The following is a 27,943-nucleotide window of genomic DNA, read 5'->3' as shown; positions in this document are numbered from 1 at the left end:
TTTTTTTTTTTTTTTTACAGTGTGGTATTAGTAGGCCTACTTTTAGTAAAGGATCTGAATACTTTAGAGTCCAGAGTCTGTCACGTATGTCTCTCTCTCTCTCTCTCACACACACACACACACACACACACACACACAGACACACAGAAAGCAGTGGGTGAGGTCTGGGCGGGACTAGGAATCCACTCTCTCGCACAGACTGTCAGTTTCTGCCTGCCTGGGACAGAGAGACACACCGCAGACACTGATCCAAACTCCAAAAAAATGGAAAAAGGAAGAAGTAGAAGAATACAGAGACCAGAGCAGGTGTTGTACAGATAGCATGGAGTTACATTTAAGAGGATTTGTATTTTTCTTGGACACCTAACTGCAAGTTTCTGCCAAAACTTTAAGAGAAACTGTCTGAATCAACATCGGATTTTATATTTAGGCTACACACATTCTAACTGAACAAACTTGTTGTGGATTATAACTGAAGACTCTTCTGTTTGGACATTTTCAATTCAACTCCAGCTCTAAGTGAAAGTGCCACCAGCTGATTTTTAGTTCCAGATTTGGTATCTGTGTTTATTTTTCGTCGTAATTGTCATCTTAGGAAAGTTTAAATCTGTGTCTTTGGAGTTGAAGATTTCAGTACAACTTTCTGACTTTTTCTTTCCTTGTTTCATACTCTGTATCTCTCTGTTTTATCTATTTGTTGCATTATGTAGAACATGTCAAACATGTTCTCAGAAGAAAGTCACAGTAGTCTTCAGTGCTGTTTTAATGTTGGGAATGACATCAGAGTTTCAGTGAGAGCAGAGTGAGTGACTGATCTGATCTGATGTGAATGGACTACACACACTGCCAGGAGCTGAACACGGCATCTCACCGCATCGCATAGAAGTGGATCACAAAGGTAAGAGACCCATGATGATCCCACACACTTTAAGTAGAGCACATGGGTCAAACTCAAGGATCGCGGGCCAAATACAGCCCCTTGCACATTTTGATGTGGCCCGCAATATCACTTTAGCTTCACAATACCGTTTTGGCCACAGATGTGCGCCAAACCAAAAAAAGATGGAAAACTGTTTTTTATAAAACTGCATTTGCGCAACACTCAAAACTGAATTTGTCGACTTTGATGGCGCGTTCCAGGCAACCCGTAACTCGTGTTTTCACAACCTTCTACCCGTGAAAGAGCCCTGGAACGGCAGTCAAACCCGTAACTTACTACCCATGAACTCGTACCAGATTGTTGTTCTCCCAGTTACAGTTTTTGACGTCACACACAACAACGATGGCGACCCCTGTTGATGCTGTACAGACGCCGGTGATTAACGGTGAGAAATAGAAATAAATAGACATAAATAGGCAACGTAAAGTAATTCCGCACATTGTAATCAAAACAATACACATATGATTGTGTGCTACTACAGGTTATGTTTATTAAATGAAGCCCAAAATATGTCGCCAACTAGAAATCGTTAGTATTAGCTAGCGCTAACTAATTATAACGTTTAGTTAGCCTAACTTGAACCCTGCCAACGGCACAATGTTTAGCGGGCCAGCTTTGACGGTGTGCCAAATGTCATTATTTTTTATCATCAGACGCACAAATCTGCTGCACATAAACATAACTAAACCGACTTTCACTCAATCCCAGTTTATCTGGATGATGACTGGAACGCTGAGTCGTGACTTGAAGTCGTAACTTACGGGCTAAAAATTGTGTCTGGAACGTATCATGAGACCACAGAAGCAGAGAGTTTTCATATTCAGGCTGTGGGTCGGCTGTGTGGTAGCCTGCTTTTAAAAATGTAATCAGGTGATTATTTTACTTGATTTTTGCTGACTTTTTAAGGGTTTTGTGTCGAGCGAACTGTAAGTGAAAATGTATGGGACATGCAATACAGTCAATAATATTTGACTTTTTCGATGAAATAAAGCATGTCAATAAACTACATGTCTGGCCCCTAGATGTCATTCAGATTTTCCAGTTTGGCCCTCAGTGAAACTGAGTTTGACCCCTCGGATGTACAGAATGACGACCTGAGGAATAGAACTATTATCAGTCCAAATTCCCCCAGAACAACCCACTCTTTTACAAAAAACTAAATGCTCATTCCTTAAAACATTTTTTTGTGTCATTTTAACACTTACTATAATAATAATAATCTTTAGGGCTGGGTATCGCCAATTATTTGCTGAATCAATTTGATTCCAATTCACAAAGGGAAATTTTAATTTCCCAACTGGGATTGTAAGAAATATCTGTGTATTAACAGTTTTATGACTGTATATTTTAACAGAAACTGTCCATAGACGGTTTGTATTTTTGTTTTTTAACTTTTCGAATTGCATCATTTTGTGCTCTGACAACTCTTCAGGAGTCCACTTTTGTCACTTTTTTCGCCGTTTGGTGCTTTTTGACGACATTTTGTCATTTATTTACGTCCATCCATCCATCTTAGATGGATGTTTTTTTATTTTATTTTTTGACGTTTTGAAAGTTTTTTACCCAGCGTTTTCAGAAACGCCAGTTTACTAACTGAGCCGGGGTAGTATGATATTTCCAAATGACAGGAAATGTTCTGTATTTTGACTGGAGCTACACACAACATTTCTGTTTTTAATGACAAGACAAAGTAAAAGGGTAACAAGCCGCCAGAACTTTTTCTGTTATTTTACGGATTTCATTTTTAGAGCAGCAATCTTCAACAGGGGGTCCCGGGACCCCTGGGGGGTCCTCATAGTTACTGCATGGGGGCCTCCAAATTATTGTAAATTGTTTGAATTTTTTTTCTTCAAAGAACTTAAATGTCTTGAATGAATGAATCCAACATATTATTAGCAAATATAAATCAACCAATATGTGAAAAAAAACCACTGATGATATGCTCACTGTCCACAGATACAGTCCATCCTGAGTATTCACTGGGCCACATGTATGTTTAACATAAAACATGATTTATAAAATCATGCGAACAATTCTTATTTTAATAGCTTGGTATTCTATGCATACACAAATAATTTACGTATAAAGGCTTTAGGCCGCCCTACACGTTATTGTATAGGCTCAATTTAATATACAACTTAATTTTATACAATATATGTACTAGGGGGGAAATGCTCTATCTCTCTTACAGTTAATCCTTGTGTTGTTTTCCATTCAAACATGTTAAGATTTTTGTACACAAAACAAATGTAGTTTATAAAATACAATGTAGTATTATAAATTAAACTAGCCAACAATATAACGGCCTACATCTGTCTATATCTTTTTAACTACCTAATTTTGATTACCAAAAAATAACACGGATGATTCCATACAACGCCCTTCTCAAGTACAACAAACAATCGTATCTCTACATTTTATCTTTTTTTTTTTTTTTCGAAACAGTATCCCGACTGAATGTTGACCCTTCTGTGATTATCCTTCCTTTAATAATAGTCTTAACAATTCATAATTTCTGCTTTTTTTAACTCAAGAATTAGGTATAATTTCCTACAAATGAGATTTACTGACCATGAATTCCAAAGACTAAAACTAGTAATAAGTTGGTGTAGCAGTATTTATACACAGAGGTGAAAAGAACCGTTAAACGTCCAAAGAAAGCGCCAAAACATTGATAAAAGGGCCACAAGTGTCGAAAAAAAGAGACAAAAACATCAGAAAAAGTTAGAATTTTCAGATTTGGCCCGGGAGGACGATTGCATGGCCGAATGGAAGACAACACAAGGGTTAAGTAATATTTTCAATGCAAGACATTTACTTGTAACAGAGTATTTTTACAATGTGGTATTACTACTTTTACTTAAGTAAAGGATCTGTATACTTCTTCCACCCCTGAACAACCCGCATCGTTGTTGGGAAGCAGACATTTTCTAACTGCAGTTGTCACTGGGTGAGACCGTGCTGTTCTGTCGCTGACACTGACCTTTGACCTCCGAGTGGAAGCGAGGCCAGAGAGAGAACACACTCTCCCTCCAGGGATCCATAAAGTATTGATTAAACCCTTTCGAACTCTGAGCTGACCGGTTCATCAATATATACACAACATGACCACAGAGACACACACACACACACACACACACACACACACACACACACACACACACACACACACACACACACACACACACACACACACACACACACACACACACACACACACACACACACACACACACAGTGCTGATCGTTATTAGAGTCCTGTAGCAACCATTGCTATTCTTACTTTGACACAGTTACGTGACTGAGGCAAGGACACTGGCACATTTACAGTAATATACTGGCAGCAGCTTGGCCAGTACTGTTTATACTATCTATTTATTTAAATTTGAGCTATCTTACTGTAAATAGACATAGTTTCTTACTGTATTATTTGAATTTACAGTAATATACTGGCTGCAGTGTAGGAGAATGAATGCGTGTGCATGAGCAGTGATTGACACGCAGTTAGACACCCCCCCCTGGCCCTGATTGGTGCATCTGAACAGGGAGCGGTGGATTTTTGCAAATCGCACTACAGGCTGTCGGTGGTGCCAGAGGAGCTGGATTTTTTTTTTTATTATCTGCTTCATGTAGTAGCTTAGTCTCAGAGAATGAGAAATCATCACTGATAAGACCCAATCAGGTGGCGAAACATTGGTGTCAGTGTCGGTGTTTCCAAAGGTCTCCGTTTGAGACTGCAACACAACCCCCAAGTTCCAAAACGGGTCAGAAGTGTTTCCAAAGGTCTCCGATTTAGGGGCTCTGAAATGTCAGAGCAGGTGGAATGAGAGGTGTAAACTCCTTCCCCCCCATGGATCAATGTTACTGATTGTGGAGATTGTGGAGATTCCAGACCTTTTCTCTATTTACCATTTTACTGCAGAAATATCCAGCGGTGGTTCAAGTACATTCACTTGCATTCACTGTACTGTACTTAAAGATTTAATATGTAACATTTCCGCATTAAAATGCTTGAAAAACGAATAGACCCCTCTTATATATGTTGTTGAGTTGTGTACTTACATTGTCCAAATGTTTCCAACAATGTTCAAACCCAGAGAAGTCATTTTAATCAGGGACACAGTCGCCGACATTTGGCCGCCGTCTACAGCATGTGATAGAACATGTACGGGAAAAGGTATTTAGTTGGGACTCTGAGCACTTGCTGTATGACTGCGAGAGGACCTGAGGATGTTGCTGTTCTTCACACAGCTACGCTGAAACTATTTTTCGTGGTCCAACATACCAAAGTGCTGTTTCAAACCCTAAAATAAATAATCAGACGCAGGAGGACTGTGAGAAAGAAGTGCACAAAACCACACCTTATGACTCAGCTGTGTACAAGACCTGTTCCAGTTGTGGCACCCAAATGTGTGTGGGTGTAAATGTAAATGGACTGTTCTTATATAGCGCTTTTCTAGTCTGAACGACTACTCAAAGCGCTTTTACATACAGGAACCATTCACCACTGTGGCCGAGGCTGCCGTACAAGGTGCCACCTGCTCATCAGATAATCATTCACACACATTTACACTCCGATGCGCAGCAACTCGGGGTTCAGTGTCTTGGCCAGGGACACTTTGACATGGGACTGCAGGGCCAAGGATCGAACCACCAACCACAGCCGCCCCGTGTGTGTGTGTGTGTGTGTGTGTGTGTGTGTGTGTGTGTTAGTTTGTGCGTGTGATTGATCATGTTTGTGATGATGGATAGGAGACAACTGTTTGTGCAGTGGGTGTGCTCCTTTAGCTCAGTTTTTTTTGTTTTTTTACATTTTTTTAGCAGCTTATCAACACGTCATTCAAAGTCAGAGCAAATTTGTTCCTCCAAAACAAGTTCCTTCCTGAGACTATTTTGCAGAGCCGCCGTCGCTGGGACCGGAGCTTAGCGCCGCCCAAGATGATTGTGATTGGTTTAAAGGGATACCGATTAGCATTAAGCTTTGTATCAGTAGAAACCAGGTAGTATTTTTGAATGTCATGTCCCCCTGATACTAGAGCTAGCTTTATTGTGTGTCTGGAAAAAAACCTCAGATGAGGCAAAAATCGTCATTTTGCCTCATCTGAGGCGTTTTTGGCCAAAGGCTAGAGACTACAGCTAAAAAAAAACGAAGAAAAAAAAAGAAGCCTCCGATGACGCAAAATGACAATTTTTGCGTTGGTCATTCAAACGGTCATTCAAAAATACTACTGGGTTTTTACTGATACAAAGGGGTTCGGCTGAATACCGAATCCACTGGTTAAGATTCTGTCGAATCCGAAAACGAATACCGACTCCTCCTCCCATCCTCAGTCCATTAACACAGTAAACACATTAAGAAAAGAAAACAACATTGCACAACTCATATTCTTTCAGATGTTTCATACCAAATGTAACAGCGGCCATGTTGTGTATTGTTTAGGATCCTCGCCACCACCGGACCAATCGGCATTGAAATTGAACATGTAGCTGGACTTGAATGGCCTTCTTTAGACTGAACCAAACAACACTTTTTCTGCTCACCAGTTCCATTTTCACTTTCTCACAGCCTACTGCATTGAACGCTCCACCTACGTAAACATTACGTCATTACGTCGACCAGCGTAGTGCAAGTGTAGGGTTTGGTTCGGTGGAAAATATTCATCCGAATCCTGGATTCGGTGCATCCCTGGTTTAAAGAAATGCAAACAACCCAGAGCGTTTTTTTTTTCCAATCCCAGAATATAACTGTGGTGTTCCTCTTTAAGTCAATACTTCGCCAAAGTAACCATGGCGTCCCGAGGGAAGCCCAGCCAGGGGCGTGGCCTATCCTTTCTGTTTCCTTGCTGCTACAAAGACAGCGACCAACCAGAGATCACCGTGTGTGAAAACATGAACACTATGGCTGCACTGGAGCCCACCCTGCCCATGCCCCCCCTTCAAGAGCTGGACTCTATGTTCACTGAGCTGGTGGTGAGTACAAGTCCACGTTCCTACTGCAAACATTATTCCTATGTGCCTTCAAACATCCATTCAAATAGCTTTTTTCTTATGTTCATCACTCTATCTTCCCATCCTTTCTTTCTTTCTTTCTTTCTTTCTTTCTTTCTTCTACTTCAGGATGAACTGGACCTTACAGATGAGCACAGAGCTACCATGTTTTCTTTGCCAGCAGAGAAGAAATGGCAGCTGTACTGTAGTAAGAAAATGGTAAGAAAGTTAAACTACTAGGGCTGCATTACATAAGGAAAATATGAGAGAACGTTGTTGAATATCGCGATAACGATATTACATGCGAGTAATAAACTGATAATAAAAGTGCTTAGTTCAGCCTCTTTCAGTATTCTGCTCAGATACAACACATTTCTTATTGAATTTAAAACAAACGAAAGGAAATCATATCCAGCATTCTTTTATTGAACAAATTGAACATTGAATTGAATATAAATGGTCAAACCGGAAGGCGCGGGGAGAAAAGCCTGAACTCAGAGAGAGGTGAGAGCAGTGATACATATTCCAGAGACTATTTTGCAATGTGTAGTTTGCCCATAGCAATCTCTGCCAATCGCTCCCAAAACGTCCCAGTTAGAGAGTAATCATTCCCCAACAGAACCAAGTAGGCCTGCCTTGTTGCACCATCCAAATTTTCTTCAAATTTTGCCAAGACTTTTCAGCGTGTAGTTTGCTGGCTCAAAGTTTATTGTTATTTCCCGAAGCGAACAGAGTTTAAGAACGCCGCCACTAGGGCTGTGTCCGATTGAAGAAATTCTTAGTCGACTAACACTCATTCAATTGTATCGACTAATCGATTAGTTGATTTAATCGACAGATCTGTAAATCTGAGTTTCTCCGCAAAGAGTCGTGCAAAAGCACCACTTTCATTCTTGTGTTTTACCAGAGATGTGCTCGTACGTTTCTTGGAAATAAGTCATTCAGCATGAAAAAAGCATAAAACATGACTAATCGACTAAAGAAATCTAAGTTGACTAAGACCAAAATGACCGATTAGTCAACTAATCGACTAAGAGGGAGCAGCCCTAGCCTCCACATAGAGAGAGGAAGGTGAGGGACACCCTGCGCAACATCCAGTGATTATCGTGGAAATGAACTGTTGTCTATATAGACTACCCTGACCTGTGTGTGTGTGTGTGTGTGTGTGTGTGTGTGTGTGTGTGTGTGTGTGTGTGTGTGTGTGTGTGTGTGTGTGTGTGTTGCAGGAGGCAGAGGAGAATAAAGGAGCAACCAGATGGCCAGAGTATTATATTGACCAGCTCAGGTCCATGGCTGCTGTGAGTAACACAGTTTATTCACAGACACAGATTCACAGAGTTTGCTTTATTAACAATTTCCTTAAACACATTGATGATAATGTTAATTTAAATGCTATTGTAGTTTATTGTATCTTTATTTCAGCTGATATCACAGAGTGCAACAGTCCTACATTATAAACCAACATTTAGTTCAAGGAGCCAAAGGGACAGAGCCCAACTCTCTTCATTATTGCCTCATATGTGAAGCGCTGTGAGGCACTATTTAGTTTGACCCCTTCTCTTTTCCAGAGGAGGACTCTGCTGGCACTGGAGGATGAGGGGGAGCAGGGGAGGCATACTATCGTAGACGGTCTAAAGACAGCGCTGCGGACACAGCCAATGAGGTACAATTCCTGCTCGTTATTCTGAAAATGTAGACATACATAAGACTTTATTACGGGCTCATGGTCCAATAAAATGACAGCACAATACATACAACACTTAATACATATATAAACCAAGGGGCATAGTACAATTTCATAATATAAAATATCTAAAAATAAAAATATATAAATATATCCATCATCTTTACTGTTAGAAATAGGCCTTTGTGCCACTGTCTTCATATCTGACACTGACAACGAACAGTACTGAATCTGATGTTGGATAACACGCTTTAAAGGTCCCATGACATGGTGCTCTTTGGATGCTTTTATATAGACCTTAGTGGTCCCCTAATACTGTATCTGAAGTCTCTTTTATATAGACCTTAGTGGTCCCCTAATACTGTATCTGAAGTCTCTTTTATATAGACCTTAGTGGTCCCCTAATACTGTATCTGAAGTCTCTTTTATATAGACCTTAGTGGTCCCCTAATACTGTATCTGAAGTCTCTTTTATATAGACCTTAGTGGTCCCCTAATACTGTATCTGAAGTCTCTTTCCCGAAATTCAGCCTCGGTGCAGAATTACAGCCACTAGAGCCAGTCCCACAATGAGCTTTCCTTAGGATGTGCCATTTCTGTGTCTGTAGCTATTGAGGAGGAGAGAGGGGGGGGAGCAAGGTGGAGGGTGGGGGTGTGGCCTTGACCAACTGCCACTTTGTTCGTTTGAAAGCCATGATGTCTCTCTCTCATGGGTGGGCCAAATTCTCTGGGCGGGCAAAGCAGAGAAAGAGGAGGTAACCTTGCTCCTTATGACCTCATAAGGAGAAGATTCCAGATCGGCCCATCTGAGCTTTTATTTTCTCAAAGGCAGAGCAGGATACCCAGGGCTCGGTTTACACCTATCACCATTTCTAGCCACTGGGACCATAGGCAGGCTGGGGGAACTCATATTAATGTTAAAAAAACTCATAAAGTGACATTGTCATGCCATGGGACCTTTAAACAAAGACATTTTTACAGCATCAGAACACATACAGTACAAACATTGAGATCATTGACTGCCAATTTGAAAGCCGGAAATTTCAGAGTCTGATTCCCTTTGGTGCGACAGATTAACATAACGCTCTTGTATTGTATTTTTAGAGATTCGCCATAGCTTAATTTCACATTCCAGTGACTGCATTGACCTAAAGAATCTTAATGTGCCATTCTGATGTATGTCCACCAGGTTTGTGACGCGATTCATCGACCTGGATGGCCTGTCTTGCATCCTGAATTTCCTGAAGTCGATGGACTACGAGACCAGCAACTCTCAGGTCCACACGTCTCTGATCGGCTGCATAAAAGCTCTGATGAACAACTCTCAGGGCAGAGCTCACGTCCTGGGTCACTGCGAGAGCATTAATATCATCGCACAAAGTCTCACCACTGAAAGCATCAAAACCAAGGTACATACCGTGCATTCAGTACCAACATAATGACAAAACAAAGAACAGGATCTTGGAATCTTTTCCAAATCCATTAAAAAGAAAAAACTGAAATATCACATTGACACAAGTATTCAGACCATTTGCTATGACACTTGACATTTAGCTCAGGCGCCTCCCATTTCACTTAATTATCTTTGACACCGCTAGGGGGCGCTAATTTATGACCAGAAAAGGGGAAATCCCCCCCCAGCAATTGGCACCCTAGAGTTAGGAACACACAAACTTGTTGTTTCTTTAAGGTCAAACTTGAACTTGGCCCTTTAAAATCCCCACGTTGCAGTTATTAATCATGAAATTCTTTCTACTTCTCTTTTGTAATTGTCCGTTCTTCTTTCTCTCCCTAGGTTGCGGTGTTAGAGATCCTTGGTGCAGTATGTTTGGTGCCAGGAGGCCACAAGAAAGTACTGGAAGCCATGATGCACTACCAGAAATATGCCTTGGAGAGAACGCGCTTTCAGGTCTGCTTTTGATTTGTTTGTGTGTGCTTCATTTAATCTTTTGCAAATGACATGGAAGTGTGGATGAAATGGGTTCTCATTTCTTGACACGAAGACCCGCGGGAGGAGAATTCTCTAGGCTTCCCATAGACAAAATGTTCTAAATTGTTATAATTGTCATAATTACTGGAGATATCATCACATTTAGGTGGTCAATGATTATAGTAATCAACAATAAAATTAGGAATCATCCTCTAAGGACAGAAAGTGATTGACATCATTCTATTTGAATCCACAACCAGCAGCGAAAGCATTTGTCCATATCCATACGGATATGTTTTATAAAGGTGTATCTTTCGGTTCTGTTCTGTGTTTTGTGCGCAGACCCTGCTGACAGACTTGGACAGATCCACAGGCCGCTACAGAGATGAAGTCAGTCTGAAGACTACCATTATGTCCTTCATCAATGCTGTGCTCAGCCAGGGAGCAGGAGAGGTGAAGAACCATCTACATGTCTCTCTCGGTTTCTAAAAACAATCATTTTCTCTTGTCAAATCTCTTTCAGGACTTGGTTTGTGATGCACCATAACACCATATGATATATTTTTTTGTCTGCTCTATAAATCATCTGAATGGCAAGTACTTTAAAAGCTGAAATAATAACTGCTGAGCAAACACCAAGGTAGCTGAGCTCTAACTACTGTATCTTTGAGTGACATCATGTTTTAATGTTTGCCTTTGTGTTTGTCTCAACCAACTTCTCGCGGTATCTTTCTTTACCTGTCCTATCTTTACATATTGTCTACTAAATAGATGAATATGATTACATTGTGCATGTGTGTGTGTGTGTGTGTGTGTGTGTGTTTTCAGACCAGTCTGGAGTTCCGTATCCATTTGCGCTACGAGTTTCTGATGTTGGGCATTCAGCCGATCATTGACAAACTACACTCCAATGACAACGCCACCCTGAACAGGTACACAGCTGCACCAGAAGGAGCATTTTGAAACATGAATACTGTGTCGAGGAACTAACAAGTAACTAACAGGTCAGGGGAACATATGTGTACTTTGACAGACTTTGAGTTGAGTTGTTGCGTGTGTGTGTGTGTGTGTGTGTTGTTTCCAGACATCTGGACTACTTTGAGATGTTGAGGAACGAAGACGAGCTTCAGATGTCCAAACAGTTTGATGTTGTAAGTCATTTTAGACAAACCTTTATACTGTCTAAAGGTTTTCTCATTACATCCTTTAGATTCAGTAACTAGCTGAAATCCAAGCTCTTAACACATACATGATTTTTAACAACATTACATTAGTTCAGATAAACAACACAACCTTAAGGGGGATTTTATGAATTTTTAGAAATCAAAATAACATATTAACATATGCTGCATATAGTATTGCTCCAAGTTTTACAACTCTGGACAACGCTGGGCAATAATTCAATATGATCATTTTTTATTTAAGATCATTTGTGTGGAATTTTTAGATAGGACAGCTTTAAAAATGAGAGAGAGGGGAAACGACATGCAGAAATGGGCCGCAGGTCAGAATTGAACCCGCATCTGCTGCGTCGAGGCACAAGCCTCTGTATATGGCTGCACGCTCTACCAAGTGAGCTACCCAGGCACCGTCAACATAATTCATCGTCTTTCAATGGAATCATATCGTGATGAAATCATATACAGTATCGTGATACGCATCTACATTGTCTAAATTGATAATAACAAGCACATTTTAACTCAAATTTCTCAGAAAATCAGTTGTGAAACATTTTGAGGGAATAATCATTTGAAGAATTGCAGATTTTTTTTAACATCACTCTAATTTTGTGCACGCATGTAAACACAGTCAGTACATAGCAGGAATTTTTTTTTATTTTGTCATCACATTATTGATGATTATTTGTCTAAAATCTCATTGTAAAAAATGTTTTGTGAAAGCACCCATTGTCAACCCTAGAATATCAATATTGAAGAGATGTTTTTGGTCAAGAATATCGTGATATCTGATTTTCTCCATTCCACCCATCTCTACTAACATATGCCAGTGTTCCTTTATATTAGATCACACATGTACTAGCTTATCTTTAGAATTACATTTCTTTTTTATGTCAAATAGAATGTGAAAAAATGCAAATCAAATGCAAAAAGTTATGAACCTGCTGATAAATGTCTTTTTTTCCCATCAGGTCCATATAGAAACTAAAAGTGCCAGCCAGATGTTTGAGCTGATAAAGAGAAATCTGAGCCACACTGAAGCTTACCCTCACCTCCTGTCTGCCCTGCAGCACTGTCTCATTATGACACGTAAGACCACCTGTCTGCCTCCTTGTTTGTTTTTTTAACCCTTGTGTTAAATGTCCGTGAAATGATCCTCGACTTCCTCTTTCCGTCTGTCTGCAGGTAAGCAGCACCGCAACACCCTTCAGTACTGGGTGTTGTTGGATCGGATAATTCAGCAGCTGGTTCTGCAGACGGACAAAGGTGAAAACCCTGATGTCGCTCCGCTGGAGGACTTCAACGTAAAAAACATTGTGCGCATGTAAGTTTCCGGGGGTTCCTAACTTTTGGGAAATGAGCATTAGTGCCGCAAACTCTACAGCTGTTGCAGTTAGTTCATATTTTAACAACCCAACATTGATTTGAATAAACTTATAGCTATCTAAGACAAATTGTTTTGTTATTTTTGATAATATGTTTATAATAAGTAAGTACATTATACATATGAATAAGTCTAACATAGAGACAGAAACTGTACTGTAACTATTGGGCGTCATTTACCAACTTCCGTAAGTTTTTATTCTTTTGTTCTTGAGAAAAGTTCTCTATCAGATTTATACGGAAGAGGATTAGGGCCTCATGTGAAAAAAAGTTTCAAGTTAGAATTATGAAAATAAAGTCAGAATTCTTAAAAATAAAAAAAATCTGAATTCTGACTTTAAGCTCAGAACTCAAATACAATTTATCACACGTGGCCCTAGATTCATGACGTGTTCCTATAGTGATGAATCCTTTTGTCCTCGATAATTCAAGGCGTGTGACAGTTGAGCATAATTAGCATAAACGCCCCACCTATCCACATAAAAGGGCACTGAAGGGCCGTGTCCACACACGTTATGCCACGTTCTATTTACCTCGGAACTCGGAAGCCAGAACTGGCAATGACGTCATACCCGAGTTGAATGCGTTGTATTTAAAAGTCGGATTTTCATTGTTTTCATTAGCTCTAGCCCGGTTAGCTATTGTTAGCAACCAGTTGATAACAACGCATTACGCCGCTTTTTGTGCATGCAAACAGCGTAACAACATGTCCACAGATAGAAGTTGGACATGCCTGTGTGAACGACACAAATAAGACAGAAGTGCTTATAACTTTATGTTACTGCAGCTTTCACAACTGTTGATACAGGAGGCAGCCATGTTGGATTTTGAACTCGGGCTACCGCGAGGTTGTACGAGTTCCGAGCTCGGAAATCCGAGGTCAGGGGGCGTGTTTCCGACTTTGACCTCGTTAAAACCGAGTTCCGTGGTAAATAGAACGCGGCATAAGTACAGCATGGTAGCTCAGTTTCAGTGCAAGGAAAGGAAACGTGAAAATATGTGATGCATACAGTTAATTTCCCCAGCATATGACGTAGCCCGAAAACTTAGGTGTGTTTTCTGTTTGTTTGTGTGCCTATAGGCTCAGCCAGGAGAACGAGGTCAAACAATGGAAAGAACAAGCTGATAAAATGAGGAAAGGTAAACACGCCCACTGTAATGTGCGGAGGGGATCAGACTGTGACATCCAACACAGTCTCGCTCCCAAAGTCTCCTTTAGCGTCTCAGTCGGACGCATCCTGTTACGTTAACAAGGTGAAGATGGAGAGCTTGGCTGGACTGTTCAGTTTCAAGCTATGTTTTTCCTCCCATAATCACTGCAGGTCACTATGTACAAAAGAATACTGAAAAAAAAGACAATCCTTTCTTTTGGTTGTAATTAAGTCACCCCAAAATTTTTATTTCACGATGTAATCAACAATACAAACTAGACCTGCAAGTTGGTACATAAGGGTCCAAGCACGCAATGTGATCTAGAAGAACACATTACGGTAATTAGGTCAAGATGCAGAAAGTCACAATGCTTGTAGGTCTATTATCTGTAGCTCTGCAGCTCTGCCTTCAAGAATGACCGTTTACTTTGAACGTTACTAGCTGTCTCCCCTTCTCTTCTCTCTAGAGCATCAGAACTTACAGCAGCGTCTGGAAAAGAAAGAGAGGGAGTGTGAGGCCAAGAATGAGGAGAAAGAAGAGATGGTGGCGATGCTGAACAAGATGAAAGACAAACTGGAGCGAGAGAGCAACGACCACAAGCAAGCCCGACTACAAGTGGAAGAACTGTCGGCTCGGCTGCAGCAGCTCAACTCGGTGAGTTACGGTGGCCGAGAAGGTTCAACACAAACGCAAAAGCTAAAACACAAATGCAAAAGGCAAGACACAAACACAAAAGCCAAAATGCAATTACAAAAGCTACAACATGAACGCAAAAGCTGCAACAGTAAATGCAAAAGCCACAACAAAAATGCAAAAGCTAAGTTTTTTTTGATCATTTGGTATGATAATATTGGGTGTTGAAGAAAAATTAAGTAAAATTGCGGCCCCTTTTCCGCTATGAAGTGGCGATGCAGGGGTTATGCTACTTTCTAATCCTGCTAGCTTTTCAACATCACCAACCCTGCCTTTAAGGCTTTTGCCCATTTGTGTAATATTTTGAATCATCTACAACCTGAAAATATTTTCTTTTCATTTTCTTACAAGATCCCAGCTTCACAATGATCACGCCTTGGTCATCCGTTCATAATGAATAATGTTATGTTTTCTTGTCAGATTTCTAGTGTTCCAGGAGGACCTCCTGTGACTTCGGGTAGTTTATTTCCTCCTGGTCCTGGTCAAGACCCATCTTCCTCCTCTTCTCTTCCTCCTCCACCACCACCTCCTCCTCCGCCTCCAGGAGGCCCACCAGGTTTTGGCGTGGCTCCTCTTGCTCCACCTCTTCCACTCGGGGTTTCACTAGGAAGTGCCCAGAAGAAGAATATTCCTCAGCCGTCTAACCCACTGAAGTCTTTCAACTGGAGCAAACTGCCCGAGGTACACTTCCTACTGCCAGGTCTATTGGTACTGATCTTACTGCTGTCATTATACTTTTACACATAAATACAGTATAGGCCAAAAGTTTGGACACACCTTCTCATTCAATACGTTTTTTTATTTATTTTCATGACTATTTACATTGTAGATTCTCACTGAAGACATCAAAACTATGAATGAACACATATGGAATTATGTACTTAACAAAAAAGTGTGAAATAACTGAAAACATGTCTTATATTTTAGCTTTTTTTATTAATAAGGGAAAAAATTCATCTAATTAACCCTGACAAAGCACACCTGTGAAGTGAAAACCATTTCAGGTGACTACCTCATGAAGCTCATTGAGAGAACACCAAGGGTTTGCAGCACTATCAAAAAGAGCAAAGGGTGGCTACTTTGAAGAATCTAAAATATAAGACATGTTTTCAGTTATTTCACACTTTGTTAAGTACATAATTCCACATGTGTTCATTCATAGTTTTGATGCCTTCAGTGAAAATCTACAATGTAAATAGTCATGAAAATAAAGGAAATGCATTGAATGAGAAGGTGTGTCCAAACTTTTTGGCCTGTACTGTATAGTCCGTCAGTATGTCTTACATAACGAAAATAGACTGTAAAATGATTGCACGCACCATCAGTGATGTCACCCGTTGGTTTGTGAACTGCTTTTTTGAAGCCTCGAGTTTGGCAATTTGGATGACGCCATCTTGGTTTTTTGAAACCGGACGTGACGGTTTTTGAACAAGCAGGGGTAGCTGTGGAGGATGAAGTGGCAAACCAGTGTTGTTTATGGTTGCAAATGCTAAAGGGGGGGGGGGGGCTTAACCCTTGTGTTGGCTTCCCATCAACCTTGAAAAAAACACTTAATTTTTGGATATATATGGATTTGGAGATAAACGACATCACGTTAATGATCAGAGTGGATACAATTGTAATGTTTCGCGCTACGTCAGTGTTTAATATTATTTTTTGGGCATTTTTACCACTTTAATGGACAGCTAGAAAGGGGAGAGAGACGTGGAAGACATGCAGGAAAACGACACAGGTCGGACTCCAACCGTGCACCTTCTGCGTCGAGGCATAAATCTCTATATATGTGCACCTGCTCTACCAACTGAGCTAACCCGGCCAGGCTACGTCTGTGTTTTAACATTGATGTGTTTACTATCATTGCCAGGCAGCCTGCATTCCTTTACTTACAGTCTCTTTCTCTTCTCTACTACTTCTTGCTTATTCACAGATTATTTTGTTTGTACGCCCCCTAGTGTTTCGGAGAATACTGCAACAAAAAATGCGTTGAGCTTCAACATCTCCGTGCATGCTCGTAGTGCGCGCACCATCTGATCAAGTATACCCTACCCTTTACTGGTGGGTAGACGCGGACCTCCGTAACTGTTACCTGCTAGCGCTGTTTAAAAAAAAAGTGAAACACAGAGTGAGAGGGTCAAAGTACACCCAAAGTAGCACCCAAAAACAGGTTCAGGTCTATTTTAATGTAAACAGTGCCATGGTTAGCATTGCTAAACTTCTGTCCTAGTTGACAAGTCGGTGTGTAGCCATGGCCCTAAAGCATCCCCTGCTTTATCTGGCAAAGATTGACTGGGGGAGGCGAGGAGAGGAATCAGGGATGTACAAACTGGAAATTAGGAAAAAGCCTTTGGTCTTTTCATGGAATTAAATGACAGTAACAAAGTACAACATCAGACTGATCCTCTAATCAGCAAACGCCAAACAGCAGCTGACAATCTCCATTGGGAGTAAACAGCTGTGAGATGCAGTTGAAATAAGCATGTTAATTGGACCCTGAATTAACATTATGTTGACAAACTGCATTGCTTGTTTGTTTCAGAACAAGATAAATGGAACCATTTGGAAAGAGATCGACGATGCCAAGGTGTTTAAAGTCCTGGATCTGGACGAGCTCCAGAGGACCTTCTCAGCTTACCAGAAACCACAAGTATTACACCCTGACATCCCTGCCATGACTTCAGCAACACTGCCCTTCTCTCTTCATTTTCATTCATTCTTTGTGTCTTTGGCACATACTCCATCCATTCATATATGCCTTTTTAATTGTGTCACAGATATTCAGACTTCACACTAATTCAAACATAAGTCCAAGCAATGCACTGTGATCTTGAGATTGTCTAATCTTAGTCCTAGAGACATTGGGGGCTTAAAACACCAATAAACTCCTTTGCACACTGAGTCCGAAATATTCGGACGTTAAAAAATGAATCCGACCTCACGTTGTGTCAATCGCGTTTGTACACTGCCTGCGAAACTTCCATCCGTCATAAAAATATGCGGATCGGGTTTGATTTTCTGCATTTTTTTGCATTCGTAGCAAGCATCTTGTTGTATTTTGACAAGGAGAAGGTATGAGCCTATTCAGAAATGCAGACACTTGCACAGTGCAATGTATCATTTCATAACTCAGATAGTCTGCTGTCAACAGGTCAGATGGTATTATCCAGGATGATGATGAGGAGGAGCATGGAAGAGGGGAAGATGAGAACGCAGACAGAAAAAGTAGAGCAACAGTGTAGTGATGGAGACGGAGAGCTAGAGCAGCACAACAATCCTGTCAACGAGAGAAGCGAGGAATGAAATGAGGGAGAAGGAGAGAGAGGCAGAGCGACTTCAGCGTTTTGTTTTGTTTTGTTGATTAATCACTACGCTTTGGAGTCAGTGTGAAAGGTTTCTGTCCGTTTTCTTTTAGATGCTTTTATTCGAGTTTATCGCCATTTTCTCTCTTCTTGGGGCATTTTCACACCTGTAGTTCCTTTGCTGTGGTCCAAATTAGTTGATGAGTTTGTAGAGGAGTGTTTTCCCCTTGGTTCGGTTTTGTTTGTTTGGTCCACGTTTTGGTGCGCATCCAAGTGCGAATGCTGCCTTCACATCTGCCCAAACGAACCGCACCAAGGGGGAAAACAAACTATAGTGCGATCCAACCAAACTATAGGAGGCAGGTGTGAAAGCCCCCTTAGTGAAACAATCTATTCATGAATAAAGTGTTCTATTTTGTTGGACTAATGTTTATTTTTCAAAACGGTTATCTTGAGATGATAATTTTGTCATGATTCAAATGTTCCCAGTCTTATGTTAGCCTATAGCCTATATTGTATTGCATTCTTTTTGCCTTTTAACTCTGTTGTGTGTATTAACAGAAGGATGCAGGGGACGACCTCGCTTTAGCTAAGAAGGTCAAGGAGCTGTCAGTAATCGATGGTCGCCGAGCACAGAACTGTAACATCCTGCTCTCACGGTCAGTGGATGAAAGGGTTAGGAATGAATGAATGAATGAATGAAAAACCTACATGTGGGTTGTTTTCCAGGGGAATAGGAGTTAAAATGCTCATATTATGCTCATTTTCAGGTTCATAATTGTATTTAGAGGTTATATCAGAATACGTTTACATTGTTTAATAAACACCATATTTGTGTTGTACTGCACATGGCTGCAGCTCCTATTTTCTCCCTGTGTGTTGAGCTCTCTGTTTTAGCTACAGAGTGAGACATCTCACTTCTGTTCCATGTTTGGTGGGAGTCGCACATGTGCAGTAGCTAGGTAAGGACTACTAGCCAGTCAGAAGCAGAGTATGAGGGCGTGCCATGCTAGCAGCTAGGCGAGCATTATAACGTGTGTTACAAAGTGACCCATGTTTGTCTCTGAAGTAAAGGCTGGACTACAGTAGAGCTGTTTGGAGCAGTTGGTGAACAGTGTTTTCTGTTGGAGGTTTTTAAGTTCCTTTGGGGTGGACTTTGGGCTTTTTCACTTTGTAAACCTATAACATGCACAAAAAAGATATATGACACAATAAGGGAAAGGAAAAAAAGCCAAAAATCATAATATGAGCACTTTAAATGAATAGATACAGCAATAAATTACAGGCACATTGTTGGCCATTGTTGCTTGAGGTGAAACATCATCGTAAACTTGGATATCATGAACTTGCCTTTGTTCACCTTTGGTATTTACCTTATTGTTGGCTGTTTAAGGGGAATTTCCTGCCAATAAATTGCAACTTTATGACCAGCCTCAATGCACTACTACTTTTGGTGTCTATAAGGCCAGGTGGCCATGGTGTTTGTTTTTTCAACAGTAACATTTTATAATACCATATGTTTGTTTTCCAGTTGGACAGTTGCACTAACTTATGGCACTAACTAAAGATTCAGGTACAGCTTAAGTTCAAACACAGAGACAGGCATTTTTCCTTACAGTCAAACTTAAAAGCCTCAGCAGCAGAAACTAGTTAATCTGTCTTTTATAGTCTAATAAACTCCTCTCTGATAGATCCCTATTCCCCCCAAAAAAGCACATTTAAACACAGCTTAAGCTGACCAAAGTACTGTACAAAAACCACTAAGGTGCTGTATAAAAGAACATTGAAATGTAAAAAATAAAAACTAGAAAGAAAACACACAAATAAAACATCCCAGTGTCTGTGTTACAGGCTGAAGCTGACCAATGAGGAGATCCGCCATGCCATCCTGACCATGGATGAACAAGAAGACTTACCTAAAGACATGCTGGAGCAGGTACACGCACACGCACACACACACACACACACACACACACACACACACACACACACACACACACACACACACACACACACACACACACACACACATACACACACACACAACACAATCTTAAAACACAAAGGAGATGCTCCATGGCCATTTCCATTTTGATCAATGTATTGGGAGAAAGTTGCCACGTCAGCTGTTGAGAGTTCCAGCTGTAAAAGTCCAATTTATTTTTCCCCATAGACAATGTCAGGTGACTGGCTTTTGTACCGATGTACTTCATCACAACATATATTGATAATGTGATATAAATCTACATGTTCCATGGTAGATGTTTTTAGCAGCGTAATTCACTTTAGGATTTGGGGATAATATTGGATCAGTTTAGCCACTATGATGCCTGTTTCTGACTGAAACATTCTTATTATTATTTTGGGACATGTCTGATAAATAAATACATACAAGAACTTTTTGAAATGAAATGCACATGTGACAGTTGTTGTGTGTTTATGTGTCTGTGTGAAGCTCCTGAAGTTTGTTCCTGAGAAGAGTGACATTGAGCTGTTAGAAGAACACAAGCATGAGCTGGAACGTATGGCCAAAGCTGACCGCTTCCTCTATGACATGAGCACACACACACACACACACACACACACACACACACACACACACACACACACACACACACACACACACACATACACCTACATAAACCTAGGGGTTTGTATTTTTTGATGTGTATGTATACCTCCTCCCTCTCTTCTCCAGTTCTGCTGTGTTCACTCAGCTCCCTTGGAATAAATAAATTCCTTAACACATACAGTCAGGGCTTTAAATTTACTTTTTTGATCACCAGCCAACATGGCTGGTAGATTTTTAAGTTGCCAGCCAATCAGATTTTCCACTAGCCACACGTTTGTCTAGCTTTACAACTTAATTTCAGCTCTTCTGGTTTGTTTTGTACCATTTCTTTTGTCTTCTCCATTTCAGCATAGCTCATAATCGATTCCACGCACACTAGGCATGTAGCCAACGGTTGTATCACACATCACAACAAAGTGTTCATGGGAAATGTAGGATGAGTACTAAAAGCAGTGATAAAGATTACATTTCCAAGCCAAACACACACACAAACCCGCCTGAATATTTTTCGCGGAAAACAGACCAATCAGGCAACAGTGACATGTTGCATCGTTTCGGCAGCCGACCGATTCAAACAAACGCAGTGTTGTTTGCTTCATTCATCCCCGGCCAAATTGGCTAACAACTTTACAATGTTACCCGCCAAAATTCATTTTTACCCTCATTTTGCGGTTTGGCGGCTGTCAATTTAAAGCCCTGCATACAGTACATCCCGGACGAGTCCCCAAATATGTCACGTACGATAAAGAAGGGAGGAGACCCCTCTTCTCCTTCTTTGTTTTTGACGTCTGACCTGTCTCGTTTGTAGTTGATTTTGGTTTTGAAGTTCTGCCTGATACATTTTTGTTACATATTTTTCTGCTCTCCTAACCCACTTAACATCCATGATTACACACTCAATTCCTATTTGGGGCATAACATATTTGGAGGCTCGTCCGGGATATATGTGTTTCGAAATATGTTGCGTCCCGAGTAGGAATTAGGGAGTAACAGTAAATGTTAAGTGGGTACGTAACAAAAATACGTAACAAAAATCAATCAGGCAGTTCTTCAAAATCATCTGCACACGCTACATGCCAGCTGTCACGAACAAAGGAGGAGAAGGGGGTGGGGTTGCCTCTCTCCTTTATCACACAGGAGTGCCCACTCAGCAATCACCAGCTAACCTGGAAAAGAGAGGGAGGAGGCACATGCACACATGAAAAAAATACAAACCCCTCCATAACACCTGTCATGGCTCTCTACGGAGGAAACTCATTAATGATTGGTGTGAAAAGAGCAAGTAGTCGCCACTAAGCTGCCTGTGTGCTTAATCAGAAGTGCATTACGTAACATTTTTAGCTTTCAGAAATTGAAAATGTGACATTTACACCCACTTCTACAGGTCTACAGTTGAAAATTAGCAGGCCGGCTAACACTGATTAATGTGCAATGTCCTTTTATAAATAAAATAAATGAAATGAAACAGCTATAAACATTGTTAGACACTAATAGTTTGAGAAATACCAGGTAGTTTAGTTGAGTAAAATGAATGAATCAGACTGAGTGTGATATAGTTGCAGGTTGCCAAAGACCCGAGGCAAGCATTTAAGGGTTAAACTTAACAACATTTTTATTTAGGATCTGCAAAGAAGTTTGTAAGTTTCATCACATAGGTATTTATATTAAGTGATGTACAAAATATTTCACCCCCTACAGTTGCCAATGACATTCACTGTTTTGCCATATAACTTCTGTCTTCACCCAGCATCAACCACTATCAACAGAGGCTCCAGTCTCTCTACTTCAAGAAGAAGTTTGCTGAAAGAGTAGCTGAAGTCAAACCTAAAATCAAAGGTACTCTTCTATCCCTAAGGGTTATTTGTTCACATTAAATGTTTGAGAGGAGTGTTACATTTGAAATTGAGGTAGATGTTATGAATATGGATGCATGCATTTCTCTCTTAAAGTTTCTTTAAAGTCTGTTTTGTATCCCCTGCTTAACACATTATAAGATATTCACTATTACAGTATTGGTTTGAGTGCTGTCTGTGAACATACATAACATTCCCTCCTTGTCTCCTTGGTTTCAGCTCTGAGTCTTGCGTCCAGGGAGTTGCTACAGAGCGGGACGCTGCGTCAGCTCCTAGAGGTGGTTCTGGCCTTCGGGAACTACATGAACAAAGGACAACGGGGAAACGCCTACGGATTTCAAGTGTCCAGTCTCAACAAGATAGCTGACACCAAGTCAAGCATTGACAGGTGCAGTTTACAACATGGCTCTGTACATCGTAGGCCTTTTTAAAAAAAGCAAATCCAGCAATAACAAAACCAGGGACCTGTGAAGTTAAATGTTCACTATGTGGCGTGTGTGTGTTTTTGTAGAAACGTCACTCTGCTCCACTACATGATCACTGTACTGAAAAAGACGTTCCCTAAGGTTGCAGCTTTCAGCCAAGATCTGCAAAGTGTGCCTGAAGCTGCTAAAGTCAAGTAAGAAAACACACACACACACACACACACACACACACATTGTTGAAGTAATACATGCACAATGAAGTCTGTTGAAATAATATGGTTTAAAAAAATATTGTGAACCTGTTGTAGTCATATTTATAAAACTAGAAGCAGTCTATTTAACCATCCCACCTTTTTAACTAAGTGTACAGGCTCTTTACAGCATCACTGGGACGGTACAAAACCTGGCAACCTCACTGTGACAACAAGACTCACTGCACTGATTGTGCCCCAAGAAATTGTTCGGTTTCTACCCCAGCTAAAACTACAAATTTGAACAAAAAGCAGTTAAAAAATGTGCCTTGTGTCTCTCTACCTCTCCCCCCGTCTATTCAGTATGACAGAGTTGGAGAAGGACATGGGCAATCTGAGATCTGGCCTAAAAAGTGTTGAGGCGGTGAGTGAGCTCAGTAGAGTGCTTGGAAAGTTGTTCATTATCATCGGAGCATGTTTAATAGACAGACAACCTGTAAATCCGTTGTGAAGACTGCGCCAAAGATACATGTATGAAAAAAATATTCAAATCAATGTGTCTGTCTCTCTGTGTCCAGGAGCTACAGTACCAGCAGGGTCAATCCTCTCGGAGTCTTGCCGATAAGTTTGTCCCTGTGGTCAGTCAGTTCATCACTGTGGCCTCCTTCAGCTTCTCTGATGTAGAGGAGTCTCTCAGTGAGGCCAAAGAAGTGGTGAGTGGCCAACAGATGACAGTTATTATGTTATTCACGTTCCCTTTGTCGCACCTACTCTATCTGTAAAGTGTCCTGAGATAACTTCTGTTTAGGTTTTAATACTGCATTGCACATCAAAGTTATATACACTATTTAAATTACTGTCGGTTACTTTTTGTAATGTTTTAACTCTAAGCCACTTTATTGCCATTTACTGACTTTTACTATTTGCACTATTTTAAAAGAATAAAGATATTCTTTCTCTTGTTAAAGTTTGAAAAGGCACTGAGACATTTTGGAGAAGACCCGTCCAACCTGCAGCCGGATACGTTCTTTGGGATCTTTGACACTTTCCTCACAGCTTTCTCAGAGGCCGAGCAGGACAACGAGAACATGGTCAGACGCAAGGAGGAAGAGGAGAGACGGGCACTCATGGAGGCACAGGTTAGACGACATTATCAGCTTAGATAAGAGAGAGATGACCATTCCTACATATAACTATGGAAGTCAAAGTTAAGCTCTGTAATTTGTATGTATTCCATGTATTTCTTGCTGTATGCCCCACATGTATTGCTCCTGTAAGAACACTGGGGACCACGTAGGGAGGTGGGTCATAAAAAAACATGCTTTCAAGCCAGGGAGCAGAGTTCGCTTACCCGGGGAAAACAAGACTTTCACCCGGGTAACGCGTGTTCGTTCATTGGGAGTGTTTTAATCCAAACCACGACATTTTCCCTAAACTTAACTAGTCATTTTGTTGCCTAAAAATAACTGTCGTCGCCGCATGACGCTCACCTTTTGTCGGCTAAACTCAACTGCCACAGCCCCCAATCGGACTGTCATCTTGCGGCTGTTCGCGGCGCCCTGTAGCCGGCTCAGAGTGACCTTTTGTCGGCTAAACTCAACTAGCAACGGGCCCTGAAACAACTGGCACCTCATGGTAACTGGCATCCGGCTGAAAGTAACCATTTGCCGGCTAAATTTAACTGTGAAGACCGCGGCGGTTGCCTAATTTCTTGGGATATCAAACAAATTGGAACCTACGAAATTTTCAGACGATCTCATACGAACCCACTGATGAGAATGCTTTGCAGGCATGGTTGCAGTGGTTAGATGAATAAAAAAAAGTGGGTAACACTTTACTTGCAGGTATCTACATAAGAGTGACATGACACAGTATGACACATGAACCCTAACTCTAACTCTAACCCTAACCATAACTTGTCATGGCAAAAACCGAATGACACTTAACTAAAAGAAGGGTTATGTCATAACCATTTATGACACGCTCATGACCTTTTCACTCAGTCATTAGAAAAATATTGAAAATATTTGACACCAACTTCTGATGGTTTATATAAACGGATACAAAGCCTGACGATCACCTCTTTTCATGGATACATGTACTGCATCCATCCATCCTCTCCTGACATAATCTGTGTCTTTCTTTCAAGCTGAAGAAAGACAGGGAACAGAAGGCAAGGAAAGGCAAAGCCAATGAAGAGGAGGAGGGCGGTGAGTTCGATGACTTGGTGTCCGCTCTGCGCTCTGGAGAGGTGTTTGATAAGGATCTGTCCAAAATGGACCGTAGGAGACAGCGGAGAGGTAACTTGGTGGACATCAGCCGGGAGAGAGCCGTAACCAAACTGAACCAGTAACAGGACACCATTTAACCCTTTGAATGTGTTGTGTTTGTTGGTATAGTGAAAAGCAGACACTGGAGCTGTTAAAATGTAATTTATGAACCGTCATGAATGTATCTTAATGTATTGACATGAAGCAGAACACTGTTCCTTTTTGTGCTTTTATAATTATTGAATAATAATAATTGCCAAAACAGTCTCAGTCTGCTTTGGCCAGTTTTGAGGGTTTTTATGTTCTTTTGGTTTTTTTTAAAAGGAGAAAGAGAATAGTAACAAAAAAAGACATATATGTTCTCAGATATATGATAACTTATCGTGTTATAGTAACCCTATATAATGTCAAATTTATAACCTACCAAATAGAAAAACTATAATTTAGTAACTGTCACATTAAGTGACTTTAAACAAAAGTTTGTAAATATCTACACAATTGTGTCCTGCAGAAATTGCATTTTAATTGCACTAAAGTTGATGTATTCATTTTTTATATTTCAAATAATTTTGAACCAAACACTTTAACAAACATAGATTCACTGTTCAAAATCGAAACTAAATTCAATGGCGATTCAACCTTGGTCCCTGACGTTGTTTCAACCGCGAATAAATGTTGAAATGCCGTCTGGGAATATATTTATTGTTATAGTTCTTGGTGTGGACGGTTCTTAACCAAGGATCAGTATTATCAGTTGATACGAGTATATACAAAAGTCCAGGTGTGTTATTTATAAGAATTACAGTCCCCTAACGAGGCTTGTTCACCAGCAGCTGTAGCTTTTCCATAGACTAGACATCAAGCGTCTAACACTACCTAGCGTTTCAATCAAATATGTATAGATGGCCAAATAACCAATGGGCGGCCACTGAGTTGGGTCATTAATCCACTAACCTGACTCCGCCAGATGGATTGCTTCGCATTTGCTCGGCATATCCATCTGGGAACTTTCCGTTGGAGAACTTTTGGGAAGGGGCGGAATACTGGTTATTTGATTGGATGAACCATCTGTCTATCACCTATGTTGGTGATAGACGGGCCAAATCAACCAATCAGATCCACGAAGCGTATGAAAATACAACCACAAGCCCGCCCCTGCTGCTGCAGGCAAAGCATAGCTCGTAAGCTCAGCATGCAAGCAACATGTTGGTAAAGGATATTTGCCGTTTGTGTAACGAGAATTTAGGAATAAAAGGAACCATTTCAGGTTCCCGGACCATATTCCAAAAGAAGGATCCAAGAGAAAAAAAGCATTAGCGAGCGGCTAACGGAATTAGGGCTACCGCTGGCTGATAATACTGGTTAGCTGATTGGATAAACCATCGGTCTATCACCACCTAACCCACCTCAAAACCAACGCTGATTGGCCCGGTCGTTTGGCTAACGGCTCCAAATTTTCTCTGCCTCAAGATGCCAGACTGATCTGCGAGTGGAAAACTGGAGCTCGCCAGATCAGGACGGTCTCACGAGGCTATTAATCCACAGCGTTTGAGGCGGAGCCCCGTTCATTCCTATTAGAGTTGCTCAGTGGCGAATTGTAGGAATATATTTTGTGAGAATAAAGTGAGAGGCTTTAGAGTTCATGAGCTGACCTTGTCGTCTCTGCTTCTCTGGGTTATGAGAGGCCATCTGGTTTTTAAATTGATAAGAGATAATAAAGGGAGTATGGGATATTGGCACCTGGGGAAATGATTGGGAACTGAGAAAGGTCTCGTCTGACCGAAGGAGGCGGAGACGACAATGGAGCAGTGTTTTGCAAGCTTAAGAAGTGTGGCACAGGTTATGAAAATGGCCTCGGCTCTCACGCAACTCCCTAAGTCTGCAGAAGATTAAGAACACACAGGTATTCAGTATTATGAACATCGTAAAACATTTTGTAACCAATGTATACTTTTGGTAAATGGAATGCAACGTAGCAAATCCCAACAATAACAGCTTGTCTCTTGACCTGGGAATGGGAGAAGCCGAGGTAACATTTTCATACGTTGTGCTACATGGTGTTAGGAGAAGATCTGGACTGTATTCAAACTGATGACAGCACCATCAGAAGATGGGACAGAAATGGATAAAAAGACAGGGTTTTAACTTAGCGGGCATCAGATGCTGGACGGGACTATGTCTGTTTGCTAGGAGAGAGGAATAGACTTGTCTTGAAGGTATTTTGATCCTTGTGCACAAGTTTGTATTTGCAATATCATTCTTCACTAAAGCTTTGATATAACTTATCTAAATTGAATCCTGTGTCTTGATTTGATTCTGGTCTACCATTTAAACGAACACTTACATTGTGTAGTGACCTTAGAATTGGAGTCAGATAGTATCTGGCGT

At 40.8% G+C, this 27,943-nt stretch overlaps 1 protein-coding gene across 2 annotated transcripts; it reads left to right on the top strand.

Annotated features, from left to right (window-relative positions):
- Window positions 1-207: 207 nt before the first annotated feature.
- LOC114547286 (disheveled-associated activator of morphogenesis 1) lies at window positions 208-26,575 on the top strand. 2 transcript variants are annotated; one of them, XM_028566570.1, is made up of 26 exons: window positions 208-898; window positions 6,706-6,910; window positions 7,058-7,147; window positions 8,155-8,226; window positions 8,497-8,591; window positions 9,802-10,021; window positions 10,408-10,521; window positions 10,885-10,995; window positions 11,371-11,474; window positions 11,627-11,693; window positions 12,692-12,809; window positions 12,906-13,044; window positions 14,185-14,243; window positions 14,722-14,909; window positions 15,369-15,629; window positions 17,485-17,592; window positions 18,806-18,903; window positions 20,096-20,180; window positions 20,700-20,803; window positions 22,561-22,652; window positions 22,889-23,057; window positions 23,181-23,288; window positions 23,649-23,709; window positions 23,864-23,998; window positions 24,254-24,424; window positions 25,435-26,575. In XM_028566570.1, exons 2-26 carry the CDS (start codon window positions 6,728-6,730, stop codon window positions 25,636-25,638), a joined length of 3,156 nt encoding a protein of 1,051 aa, XP_028422371.1. In that variant the 5' UTR covers window positions 208-898; window positions 6,706-6,727; the 3' UTR covers window positions 25,639-26,575. The 2 variants fall into 2 exon arrangements, with proteins under 2 accessions (XP_028422371.1, XP_028422370.1); XM_028566569.1 differs by having other exon boundaries at window positions 6,679-6,910.
- The last annotated feature ends 1,368 nt before the right edge of the window (window positions 26,576-27,943 follow it).

Source organism: Perca flavescens, chromosome 20 (genome assembly GCF_004354835.1).
Source record: "Perca flavescens isolate YP-PL-M2 chromosome 20, PFLA_1.0, whole genome shotgun sequence".
Lineage (NCBI taxonomy): Eukaryota > Metazoa > Chordata > Actinopteri > Perciformes > Percidae > Perca > Perca flavescens.
The sequence above is the reverse complement of the archived record's forward strand: the minus strand, read 5'-3'. Positions and strand labels throughout refer to the sequence as shown.

Excerpts from the sequence above, each read along its gene's own strand:
- LOC114547286 (XM_028566570.1), top strand. The coding sequence starts at position 6,728 with ATGGCGTCCCGAGGGAAGCCCAGCCAGGGGCGTGGCCTATCCTTTCTG. Across the intron at positions 12,810-12,905 it reads GCACTGTCTCATTATGACAC|GTAAGCAGCACCGCAACACC; the intron begins GTAAGACCACCT and ends GTCTGTCTGCAG. Across the intron at positions 17,593-18,805 it reads CAGCTTACCAGAAACCACAA|AAGGATGCAGGGGACGACCT; the intron begins GTATTACACCCT and ends GTGTATTAACAG.